We start from the raw sequence: 18,711 nt of genomic DNA on the forward strand, positions 1-18,711 counted from the left end.
TCTTGATTTTTAACTCTCTGCTCTTAATCTTTCTCTGTTACTCTAACACTTGCTCTCCTTCCTCGATCTCTCTTTCTCTCGCTCTCACTCGCTCTCTCTCTACTCTCCTTTTCTCTTTGCCTTCAATTTACCTCATTTCCACTCTCACACTCTCTCTTCCTCTCTTTACTTCTCCCTCTCTCTCACTATTTCCTCATGCTCTGTTCTTTCTCACAAAATCTTTCTCTCTCTTCCTTCAATATTTCTCTTTTTCTTTCTACTCTCAATCTATCTCATTTGTGCTCTCCCTCTCTCCCTCCCCCTCTTTCTCTTTTCCTCTCGCTACCCACAATCTCTCTTTCTGTCTCTCTACCCTTAATCTCTCACTTTTATCTCTCCCCCTCTTTTTTCTCACTCTCTCTTCCTCTCGCTATCCATAATCTCTGTTTCTCTACCCTCAATACCTCACTCTTATCTCTCTCCCTCTCTTTCTTTTTCTTACTCTCTCTTTTTCTCTTGCTACCCACAATCTGTCTTTCTCTCCATGCCAAATCTCTCACTGTTATCTCTCTCCCCCTCTCTTTCTCTTTTTTTCTCTCGCTAATCACAACTCCTCTCTCTATACTCTCAATCTCTTGCTTTTATATCTCTGTCTACCCTCAATCTTTCATTATTATCTCTCTCCCCCTCCCTTTTCTCACTCTCTTTCTATCTCTCTTATCCATATTCTGAGCGTGCGAGAGCGTGCGAGAGCGTGCGAGAGCGTGCTGTAATGCTGTAAATCTGTAGTTCAGTATGGTTGTAGCTGTATTTCTGAGGGTGTTTCTCCTCTGTTCCTCCGCTCAGAGTCCCGTCAGTTCCTGCTGTACGCTCGGCAGATAGAGATCAGAGGTGTGGACATTGATAATCCGTATTACAACTACATCATCTCCTTCACCGTACCGGTTATTGATAATGTGACGGCGGTGGATTACGACGCTCTGGAGCAGCGTATTTACTGGTCTGATGTGAGGACTCAGATGATTAAAAGAGCTTTTATTAACGGGACGGGGGTGGAGACCGTGGTTTCTGCTGGTAAGAGTCTGACCTGCATCTGTATCTGATTAATCCTTAAAATGTGATTAAATAACTAAAATCTAGCTAACATTAGATTAAATAACTAACATTAGTTAATGTAGATAACAGATAGCTAACATCTAGCTAACATCAATTAGAGCCAATATTATTTAGCTAGCCTTAGATAGAGAAGCTAACATCAACTAGAGTAGCTAACATCTAGCTAACCTCAATTAGAGCTTATAGTATCTAGCTAGTTTTGATAGAGAAGCTAGCATCAGGTAAAATAACTAACGTCTAGGTAACACTAGATTATGTACTAGCACCAGTTAGAGTAGCTAACATCTATCTAACATCAATTAGAGCCTATATTATTTAGCTAGCATTAGATATAGAAGCTAACATCAGGTAAAATAACTAACATCTAGCTAACACTTTATTAAGTAGCTAGCATTAGCTAGAGTAGCAAACATCAACTAGAGTAGCTAACGTCTAGCTAACATCAATTAGAGCTAATAGTATCTAGCTAGCATTAGATATAGAAACTAACATCATGTAAAATAACTAACATCTAGCTAACACTTTATTAAGTAGCTAGCATTAGTTAATGTAGATAACAGATAGATAACATCTAGCTAGCATTAGATATAGAAACTAACATCATGTAAAATAACTAACATCTAGCTAACACTTTATTTGGTAGCTAGCATTAGCTAATGTAGATAACAGCTATCCAACATCAGCTACAGTAGATAACATCTAGCTAACATTAGTTGGCGCTAATAGTACCTAGCTAGCATTAGATAGAGAAGCTAACATCAGGTGAAAATTACTTACATCTAGCTAATATAGATTAAGTAGCTAGCATCAGCTAGACTAGCTAATGTCTAGCTAACATCAATTAGAGCTAATAGTATCTAGCTAGCATTAGATAGAAAAGCTAACATCATGTAAAATAACTAACATCTAGCTAACACTAGATTAAGTACATTGACATCAGTTAATGTAGATAACATCCAACTAACATCAGCTAGTGTAGTTCATATGTCATTAATATCTAGCTAAAGATGCTAACTTTATAATGTAAAGCCAGAGTCTATCTAATACTAGCTAGATTAGCGAACATCTAACATTCGCTGTAATTGCTAACGTCAGCTACCATATAACTGACTAAAGTAGTTAACATCTAGTGAACGTCTGTGTTCCTGTTACAGATATCCCTAACGCACAGGGACTGGCTGTGGACTGGGTGTCCAGGAACCTGTTCTGGACCAGTTATGATGCCAGTAAGAAGCAGATCAACGTGGCTCGACTGGACGGCTCCTTTAAGAACTCCGTCATCCACGGACTGGACAAACCCCACTGTCTGGTGGTCCATCCTATGCTCGGGTTAGTGGGTACACACACACGCACACGCACACACACACACACACACACACGCGCATCTTTTATCTTTTATCTCCTTCTGTAGTTATCTCATTCTTTTAACTTTCCCTCACTTCCCTCCTTTTTTTGTTGGGTATGGCACTTAAAAGCAGCAGATGCCTGAACCATATGCCTCTGTGGTTTTCAGAGAAAGCTGGAATGAAGGAGGGAATCTGGGGAATGGTGGGGGGCGAGGGGAGGAGAGAGACCTAAAGAACGATGGAGAGAGAGAGAAAGAGAGAGAGAGGAAGGCAGGAGCTGTAAAGTTAGATAAACAGTAGAGGGGATGTTTGTGCTGCTCTGGAGTTTAGTGGTGAGTTCTCGTGTTACGCTCAGTGTGGTCTCTGAGGTCAGAGCTGTGGTGCCCCCTGGTGAAGAGCCACAGTCGCTTTGGCCTCGACTCCAAAAGCAGCAGCCGCTGTGCGACTGATGTGAGGCCAGTCTGCTGAGCCATGTCTGATTCTGGATGCAAAACGGTTCATGAGCCTCATGAGTCTCTCTCTGTCTCTCTCTCTCATTCTGTCTCTCTCATTCTGTCTCTGGCTCTTTCTCTTGCTTTCTGTTTCTCTATTCCTCTCTCTCTCTCACTATTTAAATTTTCAGTTTAAAATAGCTTTATTGGCATGAATTGCAATTAATTGCAATTAACAACTTTTGCCAAAGCAATGAAACAAGTAGTTAAAATATAAAATATAAAAATATATGGTTAAAAAAAATTATATATATATATATATATATATATATATAGATATACGTTACACCACAGCTTGGTTATAATAAAGTGTTTAAAAGTAAAAAAAAAAAGAAAAGGTCTTTGTGATGTATCAAGAGCCACACTATCCAGGGTAATGTCAGCATACCATCAAGAAGGACCAACCACATCCAACAGGATTAACTGTGGACGCTGTAAGAGGAAGCTGTCTGAAAGGGATGTTCGGGTGCTAACCTGGATTTTATCCAAAAAAAATAAAACCACGGCTGATCAAATCACGGCAGAATTCAATATAGTTTTTTAAAAATATTTAAATATATATATTTATTACTTTACTTTTTTTTTAACTTGCATTATTTTCCAACTCCTTGTGTTTTTTATTGTTTTCCAGAAAGCTCTACTGGACTGATGGTGATAATATCAGCATGGCTAACACAGACGGCACCAACCGTACTTTACTCTTCACCAATCAGAAGAGTCCTGTGGGTGAGTAAAGCTCACAGTGAGGTGTGATCAGGTGGAGTGTAGTGTGTGTGTGTGTGTGTGTGATGAACGATGATTTATTTGTATATGTTACTCTGTCAGGACTCTCCATTGACTTCAATGAAGAGAGGCTGTACTGGATCAGTTCAGGGAACAGCACCATAAACCGCTGCATGCTGGACGGCACCGGGCTGGAGATCATCGAGGCGGTGAAGGGCAAGCTGACCAAGGCCACGGCTCTGGCTGTTATGGGTGAGAACCTCCCCAAACGCTGGGTTTTTTTACATAAAGTTATTCTTTAAAAACCTCATATTCTTCAAAACTCGCAGCGTCTTCAAAACAATCAAAGATTCTTTAGGTATAAAATTTACTTTACCAGTAGATAGTTTCTGAATTATGTTTTTTTTTTTTTTGTATGTGCGCAGGAGACAAGCTGTGGTGGGCCAATCAGGGCACAGATCAGGTGGGCACCTGTGATAAGGACGGCAGGAACTGGAAGATTCTGAGGAACAGCACGTCTCCTGTAATGCATATGAAGGTTTATAATGAGACAGTTCAGCAGAGAGGTGAGATTCTCAGTTTCTCATCTTCATATCACCGTTTTTAACCCCTGTTCTGGTGCTAATACTGATTTATTTCCTGACTGATTATTAATGTGTGCTTCCTGTTGTTTCAGGTACGAATCTGTGCACTAAGAATAACGGGGACTGCTCTCAGCTGTGTCTGCCCACCTCCCCCACCACCAGATCCTGCATGTGCACCGCAGGGTACAGCCTGAAGAGCGGCCAGCAGTCCTGCGAGGGTACAACACGCACACACAGTCACTCAGTCGATTGCTCACTTAGTCGCTCATTTGGTCTTTCATTTGGTTGGTCAGTCACTCATTCATTCAGTCAGTCAGTCACTCAGTTGATCGGTCAGTCAGTCCATCATTTGGTCACTCAGTTGGTCATTCAGTCACTTGGTCGGTCAGTTATTCACTCACTCACTCGGTTGATGAATTAGTCATTCAGTCTGTTACTCACTCAGTCGGTCAGTCCCTCGAGTGGTCAGGCCTTTATTTGGTCAGTCCCTCAATTGGTCAGTCACTCGGTTGGTCAGTCAGTCATTCAGTCTGTTACTCACTCAGTTGGTCAGTCCCTCATTTGGTCAGTCCCTCATTTGGTCAGTCACTCGGTTGGTCAGTCAGTCAGACACTCAATCAGTCAGTCAGACACTCGGTTGGTCAGTCAGTCATTCAGTCAGTCAGTCGGTCACTAAGTTGGTCAGTCAGTCAGTCACTCACTCACTTATTCAGTCAGTCGGTCACTAAGTTGGTCAGTCAGTCACTCACTCACTCATTCAGTCAGTCAGTCACTCGGTTGTTCAGTCACTCGGTTGGTCAGTCAGTCACTCATCCATCCATTCAGTCAGTCAGTCTCTCGGTTGGTCACTCAAGTCACTGACTCACTTATTTGACTATGTGTGTTTGACTCTGGTGTCCTGTTGGCTAAATCATTCAGTTTTTTTGTGTGTGTGTGTGTGTGTGTGTGTGTGTGTGTGTGTGTTTATACACAGGTATGGGCTCGTTCCTGCTGTATTCAGTGCATGAGGGAATCCGTGGCATCCCTCTGGATCCTGCTGATAAATCTGATGCTCTCGTGCCGGTGTCGGGCACCTCTCTGGCGGTGGGCATTGATTTCCATGCTGGTGAGTGTTTGTTTGTATGTTCTCCATATATCTGTGCACTGATCAGATTTAAAATGAATGTTGATTAAAGTTGATTAAACTCAATGTTATGTAAAATTGAGTGATCTTAGATGTTGGGAGTTTTCAGAGTCTGAAGCTTCTCTTTGCTGCTCTGTGATCTACAGACAACGACACCATCTACTGGGTGGACATGGGTCTGAGCACCATCAGCCGAGCCAAGAGAGACCAAACCTGGAGGGAGGACGTGGTTACTAACGGTATTGGGCGTGTGGAGGGCATTGCTGTCGACTGGATCGCAGGTTAGTGAGAGCAGAGGCTGCCTGTTAAACACAGAGGTGGACACTTAAACTCAAAATGTGTTCCTCTGGAGTAATAAAAATACCTTAACATGTTTTGAAACTGTTATGCCCCGCCCCTAAACCCATACATCACCCAGAGGGTAGAGTCAGCAAAAATCAGGGAATTCAGCTACCCTTTACGCTCAGTCTGTTTTAATATTTGTGTACAGGAAACATCTATTGGACAGACCAGGGCTTCGACATGATTGAGGTGGCCAGGCTCAACGGCTCCTTCCGCTATGTGGTCATCTCTCACGGCTTGGATAAACCCCGCGCCATCGCAGTGCATCCAGAGAGAGGGTAAGAAAAGGATAATTCTTTATTAATCCCACGGAAACTTACAATGTTACAGCTGCACAGAGGACAGAACATAATTCTGATATCAAAAATCAGCAAATACCATATATTTTGCACTATAAGGGGCACCGTATTATAAGGAACACTATCAATAAATGTCAAATTTCATACATAAGATGCACTGGATTATAAATCAAATTCTAAGAGACACAATAATAAACTTCTAATTCACCACTAGGGGCTGGTGATGGTGCTATAGCTAAATAAGTTGAGTAAAGCTAAGCTAAGCTAAGTAACAAAACTGTAATAAAAAAGCAACTAATTAGCAAATAATGAAAAAAAAAAATTGCAACGAATGCTAATGCTGCTCCAGCAGTGCTAGCCAGGGTTAGCAGCAGGCTACAGGGCGATAATACTCACCTTTGAACAGGGAAGTAGCGGTTAGCGGCTAATGCTAATGCTGCTCCAGTCTCGGTGCTGAAGAAACTTCAGTGAAACTCCTGTATAATGCTGTACTTCAGTGGAGTGGCTTTACTTCTCCTTAAAACCTGACTAAAACTGATGATTTTTAGGAATATTTTAAGTATTTTATATTTTAAGGATTTTAAGTGCGTCTTATAGTGCGTAAAATACAGGTAATTTATTTCAGAAAACACTATTGAATGCTTAACAGCACAATTAAAAATCCATATATGAACTACAAGAGAACTTAATAAATACTAAATATAGGAACTTTATTCTAGAAAATCTAAAATTAGACTGTGTGTGTGTGTGTGTGACTCTCTTTTTTTAAACTCTGTGTGTTTGCACTTCTCAGGTACCTGTTCTGGACAGAGTGGGGACAGTACCCACGGATTGAGAGATCTCGGCTTGATGGTTCTGAAAGAATAGTGCTGGTGAACGTTAGCATTAGCTGGCCCAACGGCGTCTCCATTGACTACGAGGTTGGTACAGAACCACGTTTAATATATTAAAAGTGTATTGCAATATACAGCTTATGTGCGATTATTTAGTTTGCGTATTTTAGCATTTATTTATTTTATTGTTGATGATTCTGAAGCTTACAGCCAATAAAAACCCAAAAATCAGTGTCTCAGAAAATTAGAATATTTTATTCTATAGACCAATTGGTACTGTTGGCAGTGTGGGCAGTGTGCCAAGTCCTGCTGGAAAATGAAATCTGCATCTCCACAGGAAAACACTGCGTGGATTTCTTATATAATATATATTAAAAAATTTTGAGACACTGATTTATAGGCTTTCATTGGCTGTAAGCCATAAACATTATTAAATAAAAGATAGAAATAAAAGTTTAAAATAGATCACTCTGTGTGTAATACATATATATATATATTTTCAACTGAATTAATGAAATTAATTTAAAAAAAGCAACTTTTTAATGATATTCAATTTTTTAGAGATGCACTAATATCTATCTTATCTTTAATGTAAGAAGGTTTAATTTTCCATTAATCGTGTGTCTGTTGATGCCTGTGTGTTTTTATTTTCTTCAGGAGGGTCTGCTGTACTGGTGTGATGCTCGTACAGATAAAATTGAGCGTATTAATCTGGAGACGGGAGGAAACCGCGAGTTGGTTCTGGCTGTTCATAACATGGACATGTTTGCCGTGTCCGTGTTTGAAAACTACATCTACTGGAGCGACAGGTGAGCTCTCCTACACTCTGTACAGTTATTTAAACTCTTACACATGTCCTGCACATAGTCTGAGGAGAGTGTTTATCTCCTGTGTTGTGTTTTTGCAGAACTCATGCTAATGGCTCCATCAAGAGAGGCAATAAGAACAATGCCACTGATATGGTGTATCTGAGGACGGGCATCGGTGTTCAGCTTAAGGACATCAAAGTCTTCAACAGAGCAAGACAGCAAGGTAGGTACACCTAGCAATATAAAAATACAGTATACTGTAGAAAAAATATCTAGAATATAAAAATAAAATTATAATACACAAGTTAATTGTGCAACAATTGCACAGAATTACTGAGTAAGCAACTAAATTAAGAATTTTGAACATCAATTTAAACATAAATATGAACATTTTCCACATAGTGTTCCAAAAAGAAGCTAAGACAGTAGAGTTCCTCACGTTTTGAGTGAATACCAATCACACAAAACAGCTGAGACACTTAAAAACAAGGTAAATTTTACTTAAATTCATAACATGCATAACATCAAGCAAGTTGTTTCCATAAAAGCAACTCAATACACTTCTAGTGACTTTTTTTTACACCACTACAGCTATGTCCCATAGAGAACAATCACCAAACCTGCCCATCTCTCTCTCTTTATCTCTCTCTTTATCCCAAAAATGAAAAGATGCCTAAAAGTGAAAAAAAGGTGTAATTTATTAAGTATTAACGTAATTTTTCAAGGTGATTTTCGAGCACCTATGTTTTTCCCTTTTTTTTGGCATATTTTGAATAAACAGTGGGCAGTTTGCTGGTTTATATAGCAAAATATAAAATATATATATATATAATATATAAATATAAATATATATATATATATATACTCAATTCGGAGTAAGCTTTGTTGTTAAGGGGTAATGCTAATGCTGCTCCAGTAGTGCTAGCCTGGGTTAGCAGCAGGCTACAGGTTGATAAAATTCACCTCTAAACGGCAAAAGAGTTAGCGCTTAGCACAGTTAGCAGCTAATACTAAATTCTGCTCCAGTCATGAGTCACAAGCTGGAGAACTGACGCTGTACTTCAGCAAAGTGACTTTACAGCTTCTTAATACCTGACTGGTAAAATGGATACATGTTTTTGGAAAATTAAAGGATTTTTAAATGTGACTTATAGTGCGAAAAATACGATAGGTTGTAATCTTATCTTGTCTCCTCTTTGATTTGTGACTTTAATCGATGCTCTGCCTTTTAGGTACGAACGTCTGTAAGGATAATAACGGTGGCTGTGAGCAGCTGTGTCTGTACCGGGGTAATGGTGCGCGTACCTGCGCCTGCGCTCACGGCATGCTAGCCGACGACGGACGCACCTGCCGGGACTACGAGGGCTACCTGCTTTACTCTGAACGCACCATCCTGAAGAGCATCCACCTGTCGGACGAAACCAACCTCAACGCTCCTATAAAACCCTTCGAGGACCCGGATCACATGAAGAACGTCATCGCCCTCACCTTCGACCACAGGGGGGGAGGAGGCAAAGGAGCCAACCGGATCTTCTATAGCGACATTCACTTCGGCAACATCCAGCAAATCAACGACGACGGATCGGGACGCAGGACCATCGTCGAGAGTAAGTGCGCCGTTTTATCATTGCTTTTCTTTTGTTTTGTTTTTTTATCCTCTGTGATTTTATTCCTGTCCGGGACGACCATGTACTTGTTTTTATTAGACGTTATCTGAAAAAAACATTACAGGCTGAATTATCTGCTGTTTTTCTCTGAACGCCGTGGTCCTCCGGTAATTTTAGTCCCGTCCAGATTCACATCTCTGAGTTTCGTCTCCTCACGTTTAATAAAATAGCTATTTGTCTACTGCCTTGCACCGTAATTACTGTACACTTTGGGCGAGCGTTTCCACGGAGATCCAAGTTACAAAAAACACATTAGCGAGTGGAAATGGAGGAGCTACTGAACGCCTGGTCATGTGACCGAGAAATAAACTCACTGGTCGTTCTGTTTTTTTTTTTGTTTTTTTTTTGCAGTCCAAGTTTGGGAGGTTTATCACCGTGTAGAAGTGTGAAATATTTTTACAAACGTCCCCCTGAGAAAATAATCCCATCCGGATAGGGCTTTAGGGCAGTTTTTCCCATCCTTGGGAATCCCCTGAGTTTGTTTTCAGCTCACCCTAAAGCAAGCAATCAAATATCGACTATCTGGTGCAGACATGTTGGAGCTCAGATACTGGATCAGAAGAATGTGGGTTGCCTGAGGTGCACAAGGTTCAGATTAAAAACTATTGGCTTAGAAAATGACATTGTGATTTCCTTAGCACATCTTTCCTATGAATGAAAATATCCTCCTAAATGAGTCATTACATTACATTACATTACAGTACATTGTATTTGGTAGATGCTTTTATTCAATGCGACTTACAAATAATGATGTACAGTAGCAATAGAGGACATAGAAGTTCCAGGCAAAAACATATTTAGACAGGGCCTAAAGAAGGTAAAAGGGGAATAGTGGGATAGAGGAGTGAAGAAGGGGAAGAAGGAAATTAGGTTAGAAGTTAGTTAGTTAGAGGTGTTAGGAGAGTAAGTGCTCTTTGAAGAGCTCTGTCTTCAGGAGTTTCTTAAAGATAGTGAGAGATTCTCCTGATCTGGTAGTAGAAGGTAGTTAGTTAGAGGTGTTAGGAGAGTAAGTGCTCTTTGAAGAGCTCTGTCTTCAGGAGTTTCTTAAAGATAGTGAGAGATTCTCCTGATCTGGTAGTAGAAGGTAGTTAGTTAGAGGTGTTAGGAGAGTAAGAGCTCTTTGAAGAGCTCTGTCTTCAGGAGTTTATTAAAGATAGTGAGGGACGCTCCTGATCTGGTAGTAGAAGGTAGTTAGTTAGAGGTGTTAGGAGAGTAAGTGTTCTTTGAAGAGCTCTGTCTTCAGGAGTTTATTAAAGATAGTGAGAGATTCTCCTGATCTGGTAGTAGAAGGTAGTTAGTTAGAGGTGTTAGGAGAGTAAGAGCTCTTTGAAGAGCTCAGTCTTCAGGAGTTTATTAAAGATAGTGTGAGATTCTCCTGATCTGGTAGTAGAAGGTAGTTAGTTAGAGGTGTTAGGAGAGTAAGTGTTCTTTGAAGAGCTCTGTCTTCAGGAGTTTATTAAAGATAGTGAGAGATTCTCCTGATCTGGTAGTGGAAGGTAGTTAGTTAGAGGTGTTAGGAGAGTAAGTGCTCTTTGAAGAGCTCTGTCTTCAGGAGTTTATTAAAGATAGTGAGAGATTCTCCTGATCTGGTAGTGGAAGGTAGTTAGTTAGAGGTGTTAGGAGAGTAAGTGCTCTTTGAAGAGCTCTGTCTTCAGGAGTTTATTAAAGATAGTGAGAGATTCTCCTGATCTGGTAGTAGAAGGTAGTTAGTTAGAGGTGTTAGGAGAGTAGGTTCTCGTTGAAGAGCTCTGTCTTCAGGAGTTTATTAAAGATAGCGAGAGATTCTCCTGATCTGGTAGTAGAAGGTAGTTTGTTAGAGGTGTTAGGAGAGTAAGTGTTCTTTGAAGAGCTCTGTCTTCAGGAGTTTATTATTAAAGATAGTGAGAGATTCTCCTGATCTGGTAGTAGAAGGTAGTTAGTTAGAGGTGTTAGGAGAGTAAGAGCTCTTTGAAGAGCTCTGACTTCGGGAGTTTGATGCACTGTATGAGAACAGTCTGAATTGTGTGTGAATGTTTCTGGAGGAAATGTAAGCCTGTAGTCATAATGTGTTCTTTGGTAATTGAGCATATTTGAGCTTGATAACACACACATCACATTATCGAATGTCATCTTGTACTGTGTGCCCTTTAAATGGCTGCTAATGTTGACTGTCCTCATCAGTCAGATGCAATAAACTGAACACACATTCACACTATCACAGGGCTGAGACGTCTCTGTCACGCGGCTGCGGCATGAGAGTTACCCGCAATCTTTCCACAGCTTTAAACGGTTTAATCCTAAATTACAGAGCAATAAAACACTGTAGGTGCGTCTGTGGATGCAGCATAAACACCAGAAAGCTTTAATTAAAAGTTACGCAACTTTTATAGTAGTTTGAAGTAAAGGTCTGCATGAGACTCAGGTTTTAAAAACTCTTCCACCAACTCCTGCTCAAAATTGACAGCATTTGTCCCACGCCACAAAATTCTGTCCCACAAGGTCCTGAAGGACTGTAGACCTCTTCTACTGTAAACTAAATAGATATACATATATCATGTGTTCTGCATAAATGCAAAGAAAACTGCAGACAAAAAGAAGATCTTATGTGATAGTTGGCATGGGAGATCTACTTTCTCAACAAGGATATAAGAAAATATTGAAATATTGCAATATATATGCAAAAAAAAAAACATATCGTAATGTTTTGTTTTGCAATGCTACATTTTTTTTACTTTTAATTTATATGCAATTTTTTTTTAACCCCGCCCATTAGATTGAAGTGTTGCACACTGTCGTTAGACCCCACTGATCTGATTGGATAAAGGGTAAAAGCTTTTTTTACTCAGATTTTATAAATATAATGTTTTATTTTGGTAATATTTTATTGCATTTAAATTTTTGCATTATATCTCCCTAAATACAGTATCGCAATACATTCTTATCTATTGAATCTAGAGCTGAACAATTAATAGTTTTTTTTTTGTTAAACTTTTTTTTTTCTTTTCAGATTTATTTTTAAATTTCAAGAAATAAAAAAAAAAAAAACAAGAAAACTTAATTTAATCTGAGAACCTTAGGAATATTTTATGTGGAAAGAAGTTTATATATATTTTATAGATATGTTAACCACTAATACAGGTTTAGGATTTCATTAATTAAAAATAATCACAATTTGAACCGCAATCCCAATATTCTGTGGAAAAATTATATGGGCAATTACATATTTTGCCCAAATCATGCAGCTTTAATAGAATCACAACCCCTATATTTTGATATGTATCATATTTTCAGTTTACAGCTCTACATATCAAGACTCAGGACTGTCCACAAGCTAAAATACTTAATTTTCTGGAAGTCCTTCATATAAAGACACTGATTTAAGTCTGTGATGCTCAAGTAATGGACATTGTCGATGCCATACAATAGCCAGTATGTTGCTGATATGGCACAAAACCCAAACAAACAAACAAACAAAAGTCACCATGTTATCTATTGCTTAAATCCAGTTGGATGTTCTTCTGGCGGATCTTCCTTTATTTATTGTCCATTATTTACTGTTCATCATGAGGTTTCCAGCTCTGCTGGGTTGAAGGGCTGTACCATGTCCTTGCCTCCACCTGAGCAACACTTGATCCAGTGTGGAATTGCGCAGTATCTGCAGTGTACCCTCCTTCTTCTGATGGCCATGAGGTCTTTGCGGAACTTGCGTGACACAAAGGCGTAGAGCAGGGGGTTGATCACGGACGAGGAGGTGGCCAGCAAGCGTGTGAAAAGAGCTAGAGATCGAAATTCAGTTGTGGTGCTTCCCACGCTCTGACCCACCCGGGAGAACATGAGGATGTAGGAAGGCATCCAGCAGACTGTGAAGACTACGACCAGTAGAGCCGTGGTTTGGGTGACTTGCTTCTGGTAGCGTTCCAGCTGTGGAGCTCGGCCTTGTCTGCGAGTCTTGCGGAGGAATTGATAGAGTTTGGCGTACATGAGGATGATGACGACTAGAGGCAGGGCGAAGCCGAAGGAGAAAAGGGCGATGCTATAGACGAGCTGGCTGATGTCTGATAGGAAGACGAAGCAGTGCGTTACTACAGTGGAGCTGCCCACGATGCGGAAAGCGAACTGTGGAGCGGCCAAGCCGACGGCCGGTACCCAAAGAAGAACTGCGAAGAACTGAAGCCAGCGCTGCATGCTGGTGCGGTACGCCCAGGTTGGATGTACCACCGTTAGATAGCGAGTTACTGCCAGCGCAGCTAGCGTGAATGCGCTAACAGTATTACAGGCTACTCCTAGGAAGCTGATGGCCTTGCAAAGGAAACAACCAAAGGGCCAATTGCCCAGGGCAATAGCTGCCGTGTGGAAGGGTAAAGTGACTAGCAGCAGAATATCCGAGGCACTTAAGGCCAGAAGCAGCGTATCAGTCCCATGAAGAAACCGTGACCCTCTCTTGCGCCTCCTACCTGCCAGAATGAAGATGACTAGAGTGTGTCCCAGTAGTCCAATTCCTATGATCAAAGTGTCCAAAACAGGCACCACCGCCTGCTGCACGCCCCATTCTATCCTCGTTACCGGGCCATGACTGCCGTTACATTCCTTCCCCAAGTCATCCATTAGCACAATGTGCTGATGCTAATCCTGCTAATGTGTACTGAAAGCCTGTTGATGATGATGATGATGATGGCTATGAGGGACGGCAGAGTGGCATTCTCTCGCCGGGGCTGACGCACCTCCCGCCGCTAGAGCTGAGCGTTAATGACTAGCCCTTTTAAAGTCTTATCACCCCCCTACCACCACCACCCCTACCACCACCACATACTGCAGCGCTAATTGGAGGCTCGACACTAACATAATGGTAATTGCACTCTGTTTTCTGGCGTTTAGCAGCCAAGAGATGCATCATCTGCCTTTTGGGGGAAAGGGGATGCTGTCACACTCCGTCTCAACACCTGTTTGTTCCTTTTCCTTTTCTGAGTCTTTGTCTCGGGACTTCAGTGCCTCTCAACAAAAGACAGATTCAGCAGATTCAGCTTAGCCATTCCTGCTGTTGCTTTCTACAATTTCCAACCTAGAAAAAGTTTTTAAAAATGAAAGAAAGAAAGGAAAGAAGCAAACGGTTCTTCCTGAAGTGTAGGTCGTTCAGTTTCGCCTTTCCAGAAGATCTAGAACTTTCCATTTCAGTCAGTAAGGAAGACCGTTAAGACCCTTCATGGATCACATCTCAGACGCTCAGGTGCTCAGAAATCTCCCCCGAATCCTCACCTGATTCACCTGCTTCACTCGATCATTAGTTGGTATTGATCGTGTGAAACCAGGCAACCTCGCAGAACATCCGTCGCTCTCCAAGGTTAAGGGCGCAGGCATCTGCTGGGCTGCTGCCGCAGCTGCTGCATTAAGAACAGTCAATTTTACTCGATGCTAAGTGCCTTGGCGTGAATCTCTCTTCTGTGCCGTCAATTTGAAGCCTCTTCAGGTCCATTATTCCCATTCTGTTTTGAGCAGCATTCCAGGACTGAAGAGAAACGAAGAGAAATGAACGAGACATCTACTCCTGATCTCGGATCTCAGATCTTTAGCCTTTTTCAAAGGGATCATCCAGAGCAATTTACTCACTAACTGTCCGCAGGGTTCATGGACGTCCTTCAAAGCCTCTGCCTTGAAAATGAAATTTAAAAAAATAGAGTCGGGTAGTTTGGATACTCTGTAATGGGAGGGATGGGCGTCACCTTGTTCCTCTGATCTTTCTTCACATTGGCTGCTTGTGGATGGAGTTTGCCCTGTATTAACAGGTTATGAATGACTGACTTTTCTATTTACTCTCTCTCTTCTTCCTACTCTGTTGCGACACAGATCCAACCAGTGACATCGCTATCTTGGAAGGCGGACAGGATCTGAGTGATTCCAGCTGAGTTAACAGCGATTTGTGTGGCCGTTTCGTAACGAGATCATTATGTGTCCTTTGGCTCAGACTGTGCACTTGATTTGCACACTTCCCTCACATCTCCTCCGCTTGTACCTTTTTTTTTTCTAAAGCATAAGCAAATAGCGCAGTGCTTTGTCCTGTCTTTTTATGGATGGCTTGTCACTGGTGTCGAGTGACGTTGGCAGATAAGGAAGAAGATATGGCAGAAGCCTCATAAAAGCTTTATGGCCGAAGCTCATTCTTGGCTGTTTATTGTCTATTAACTGCGGCCTTTAAATTGGTGGGAACACTGCGCAGTTAAGGGGTGAAGGAGAGCTTGAGGGGAGGCATTTATGGTTTGCAGAAATTTGATGAAAGCTAATTCTGACCCCCCTCAGACCAGTAGTGCTGGTATAAATGTAGTGGATGCATCTTTTGCATATGAATATTACATATGAAAACCATTAAGAGCCTGCGACTGGTTAATAATGGTTAACCTCACATTTTTCTCCACAATTTATGTGGACACATGCCTCCTTCAACGCAGAGTAGCATCACAGCGCTAACGCTCGGAGGAAAGCGCAGCGATTCGGTTCTGATACATCAGCTCACAGACGCAGCTCACCTTGTGCTGATCGGCATCACCCTTTGGAGTGATGAGGGGAAAGAGCACCATCTACTGTACCCACCCAGAGAGAACAAGGCCAATTGTGCTCTCTCTGGTCTCTTGTAACTGATGGCAAGCTGCATAACTGGGATTCAAACCAGCAATCTTTCAATCATAGTGGCAGCACTATGCAACCTTTGTTAATCCATTTTTATACATAAAGCTTTTGTTCTTAATGGCATTTTTTCCTCATTTTACATTACTTTTACTTTTATACTTTTTTGTTCTGTATTTGGTGTTTTGGATGTGTGTATGTGTGTTACTTTAAATATCAGACCGTTTTCCCATAGTGCTTTTCTCCTGATGGAGCAAGTCAGCATGAATAAAGAGATACAGCAGAAGACGGGGTCTGTGTGCACAGGCAGCCATCCATGAAATGACTGACTGATACTGTCTCCCAGCCTACACACACACACACACACACAGACACAGTGAAAATCCAGACAGTGTACACCTGCTAATAGATTTGTTAGCATGGGACAGAACCTGATTTAGGCTCCCATCTTGCTTTCTTACCCTTTATAATAATTGTTTTTTTTTTCCTTAAGGTTAAAGACTAATCAGAGCCTCTGTGGTAAAATATTTAAAATATACATTTTTGCTGATTATTGCCATTCCATAGATGTGGGTTCAGTGGAGGGCCTGGCCTATCACAGAGCCTGGGACACATTATACTGGACCAGCTACACCACCTCCACCATCACTCGGCACACGGTGGACCAGACTCGCAGCGGAGCCTTCCACAGGGAGACGGTGGTCACCATGACTGGAGACGACCACCCCCGAGCCTTTGCTCTAGACGAGTGCCAAGGGTGAGAAACCACTAGCCACTCCTAGACAGCTAGACATCTGCTGGTGTTGGTCCACTGTGTTCTAAGTCAGTGCAGTGTTTTCTAAAGATGCTAAAGATTTCTTTTTCCAGCAGGACTTGGCACACTGCCCACACTTTTTGTGTCATTTTCTGTGTAAATTACAGGTGATACTGGTACTGCCATCATCTGTATGTGTTTAGTCCAAATATCTGTACCTTTAACCTGTTATGTTTGAATTTGAGCTGCAAGTGTGTCCTAAAACTGAAGCTCACATTTAATGTTTGGCTTAAAACTACATAATATTGGCATCACACAAAAACATTAAATGTCTATTTTTGTAATTTTTAAACTAAAAATTACTTTTGACGAGTGATAAATAGAAAAGCTCTAAAATTAAAATCTTTTCCACTGAAAGTAAGTTGACATTTGCAGATTATAAGCACATTTTTACGTTCTGCTTTCCGTCTGCAGTCTGATGTTCTGGACGAACTGGAACGAGCTGTCTCCCAGCATCATGCGGGCGTCTCTGGCTGGGGGAAATGTGCTGGTTATTGTGGGCAATAGCATCCGCACACCCAACGGCCTGGCTATAGACCACCGGGCTGAAAAGCTCTACTTCTCTGATGCCTCTCTGGACAAGATCGAACGCTGCGAGTATGACGGCAGCAACCGATTCGTGAGTGTTCCATTCATTGGTCATTTTAATGAGTGTCTAATGAACTTCCACATTTCCCCTGAACTGCCAGTACTTAGATAGAATTTGCAGAGTGCTGACATTAAAAACCTGGAAGTTTTGGAAGCACAAGAATCTGGAAGATTTCTGAGAGTTTTTATGCACAAATCTTAGTGTGCAAATAAATCTGATGAGATTACAAATCACCTGAGATACAATAGTAATTAATTACCACAGATCAATGCAAGAACAAGCAACTCAAATGCTATTACTGTATTGTGTATTCCTGTATCCCTGTAAAACTGAATTAGAGCTAAATTTCAGATAGTGTTGCTCCACATGAATCATTATATTATGGACATTATAACAGAATAGTCACTGAACGTTGAAAACTAGAGTTTTTAACCTGTGTTTAAATGTAAGGTGGAAAAAAATGGAAAGCTTGAAGATTTTATAGCCTAGATTTGATTTGAATTTCAAGGAAAATTGCTTAACTTAACATGAGTTAAATGTAACTAAATCATATTTCGCCTGGCTTGAATTTAATCATATATTTGTTAAATCAAGTCAGAACAGATTGAAATGTGTTGAATTGTTGCTCGTCACAGCATGGCTATAGTGATATCTGTAAAGTGTATTTGTGTGTGTGTTTTCTGCATGTAGGTGGTTCTGAAGAACGAGCCGGTGCACCCGTTTGGTCTGGCTGTGTACGGAGAGTATATCTTCTGGACGGACTGGGTGCGCAGGGCTGTGCTCAGAGCGGATAAATACGGCCGGGATATGAAGGTGTTGAGACCCGATATCCCCCAGCAGCCAATGGGCATCATCGCTGTGGCCAAGGACACCAACAGCTGTGGGTTTTATCTCAGGATTGATTTGATTTATTAGAGTTTTAGTTAAGACTGAACTGAGATACTGGGAAATGATCTGAGCTTCATATGCTTTTTTTTTATGCTCGTAGGCGAGTTCTCTCCGTGCCACACTAACAATGGCGGCTGTGAAGACCTGTGTCTGCTGACCTCAGAGGGGCGGGTCAACTGCAGTTGCCGCGGAGACCGCAAGCTAGTGGAGGGCAACACCTGTGTTGGTGAGAAAATAAATCTATATATTTATTTAACTGCTTTAATACATAATAGCAGGTAAATGTACACTACTATTATTGCCACCACTGTTATTACTATATATATTGATATACATATAAAGTTATCCAAAAGCAGTGTGTAAGACTGGTGGAGGAGAACATGATGCCAAGATGCATGAAAACTGTGATTATTCCACCAAATATTGATTTCTGAACTCCATTTCTCATTTTCTGTAAATAAATGATCTAAATGAGAATATTTTTATTTGGAATTTGGGAGAAATGTTGTCTGAA

General features: G+C 41.1%; 2 protein-coding genes and 1 long non-coding RNA gene across 7 annotated transcripts in view; 2 read left to right on the forward strand and 1 right to left on the reverse strand.

The window, feature by feature from the left end:
- Positions 1–18,711, forward strand: part of lrp1ab (low density lipoprotein receptor-related protein 1Ab) — a 175,206-nt gene that overhangs the window by 115,588 nt on the left and 40,907 nt on the right. For all 5 annotated transcript variants that reach the window (XM_049462890.1, XM_049462893.1, XM_049462891.1 and 2 more), the window contains exons 29-45: positions 826–1,053; positions 2,250–2,424; positions 3,564–3,658; positions 3,758–3,907; positions 4,081–4,221; positions 4,332–4,457; positions 5,213–5,344; positions 5,509–5,643; positions 5,853–5,982; positions 6,797–6,923; positions 7,494–7,645; positions 7,744–7,868; positions 8,878–9,252; positions 16,474–16,663; positions 17,135–17,339; positions 18,000–18,189; positions 18,298–18,423. In XM_049462890.1, coding sequence (XP_049318847.1) covers positions 826–1,053; positions 2,250–2,424; positions 3,564–3,658; positions 3,758–3,907; positions 4,081–4,221; positions 4,332–4,457; positions 5,213–5,344; positions 5,509–5,643; positions 5,853–5,982; positions 6,797–6,923; positions 7,494–7,645; positions 7,744–7,868; positions 8,878–9,252; positions 16,474–16,663; positions 17,135–17,339; positions 18,000–18,189; positions 18,298–18,423 — 2,802 coding nt within the window. The remainder of the gene's footprint in view (positions 1–825; positions 1,054–2,249; positions 2,425–3,563; positions 3,659–3,757; positions 3,908–4,080; positions 4,222–4,331; positions 4,458–5,212; positions 5,345–5,508; positions 5,644–5,852; positions 5,983–6,796; positions 6,924–7,493; positions 7,646–7,743; positions 7,869–8,877; positions 9,253–16,473; positions 16,664–17,134; positions 17,340–17,999; positions 18,190–18,297; positions 18,424–18,711) is intronic.
- LOC125780562 (uncharacterized) lies at positions 10,326–12,271 on the forward strand. The gene is made up of 2 exons (XR_007423794.1): positions 10,326–10,396; positions 10,809–12,271. It is a non-coding gene; the product is annotated as an uncharacterized LOC125780562 (long non-coding RNA).
- LOC103044713 (delta-type opioid receptor-like) lies at positions 12,452–15,021 on the reverse strand. Its single transcript, XM_049462896.1, has one exon. The coding sequence runs from the start codon at positions 13,894–13,896 to the stop codon at positions 12,853–12,855; it is 1,044 nt and encodes a 347-aa protein (XP_049318853.1). The 5' UTR covers positions 13,897–15,021; the 3' UTR covers positions 12,452–12,852.

Source organism: Astyanax mexicanus, chromosome 13, assembly GCF_023375975.1.
Source record: "Astyanax mexicanus isolate ESR-SI-001 chromosome 13, AstMex3_surface, whole genome shotgun sequence".
Taxonomy (NCBI): Eukaryota; Metazoa; Chordata; class Actinopteri; order Characiformes; family Acestrorhamphidae; genus Astyanax; species Astyanax mexicanus.

What these genes read in the sequence shown, in the direction of transcription:
- LOC103044713 (XM_049462896.1), bottom strand. Translation starts at nt 13,896, where the DNA reads ATGGATGACTTGGGGAAGGAATGTAACGGCAGTCATGGCCCGGTAACG.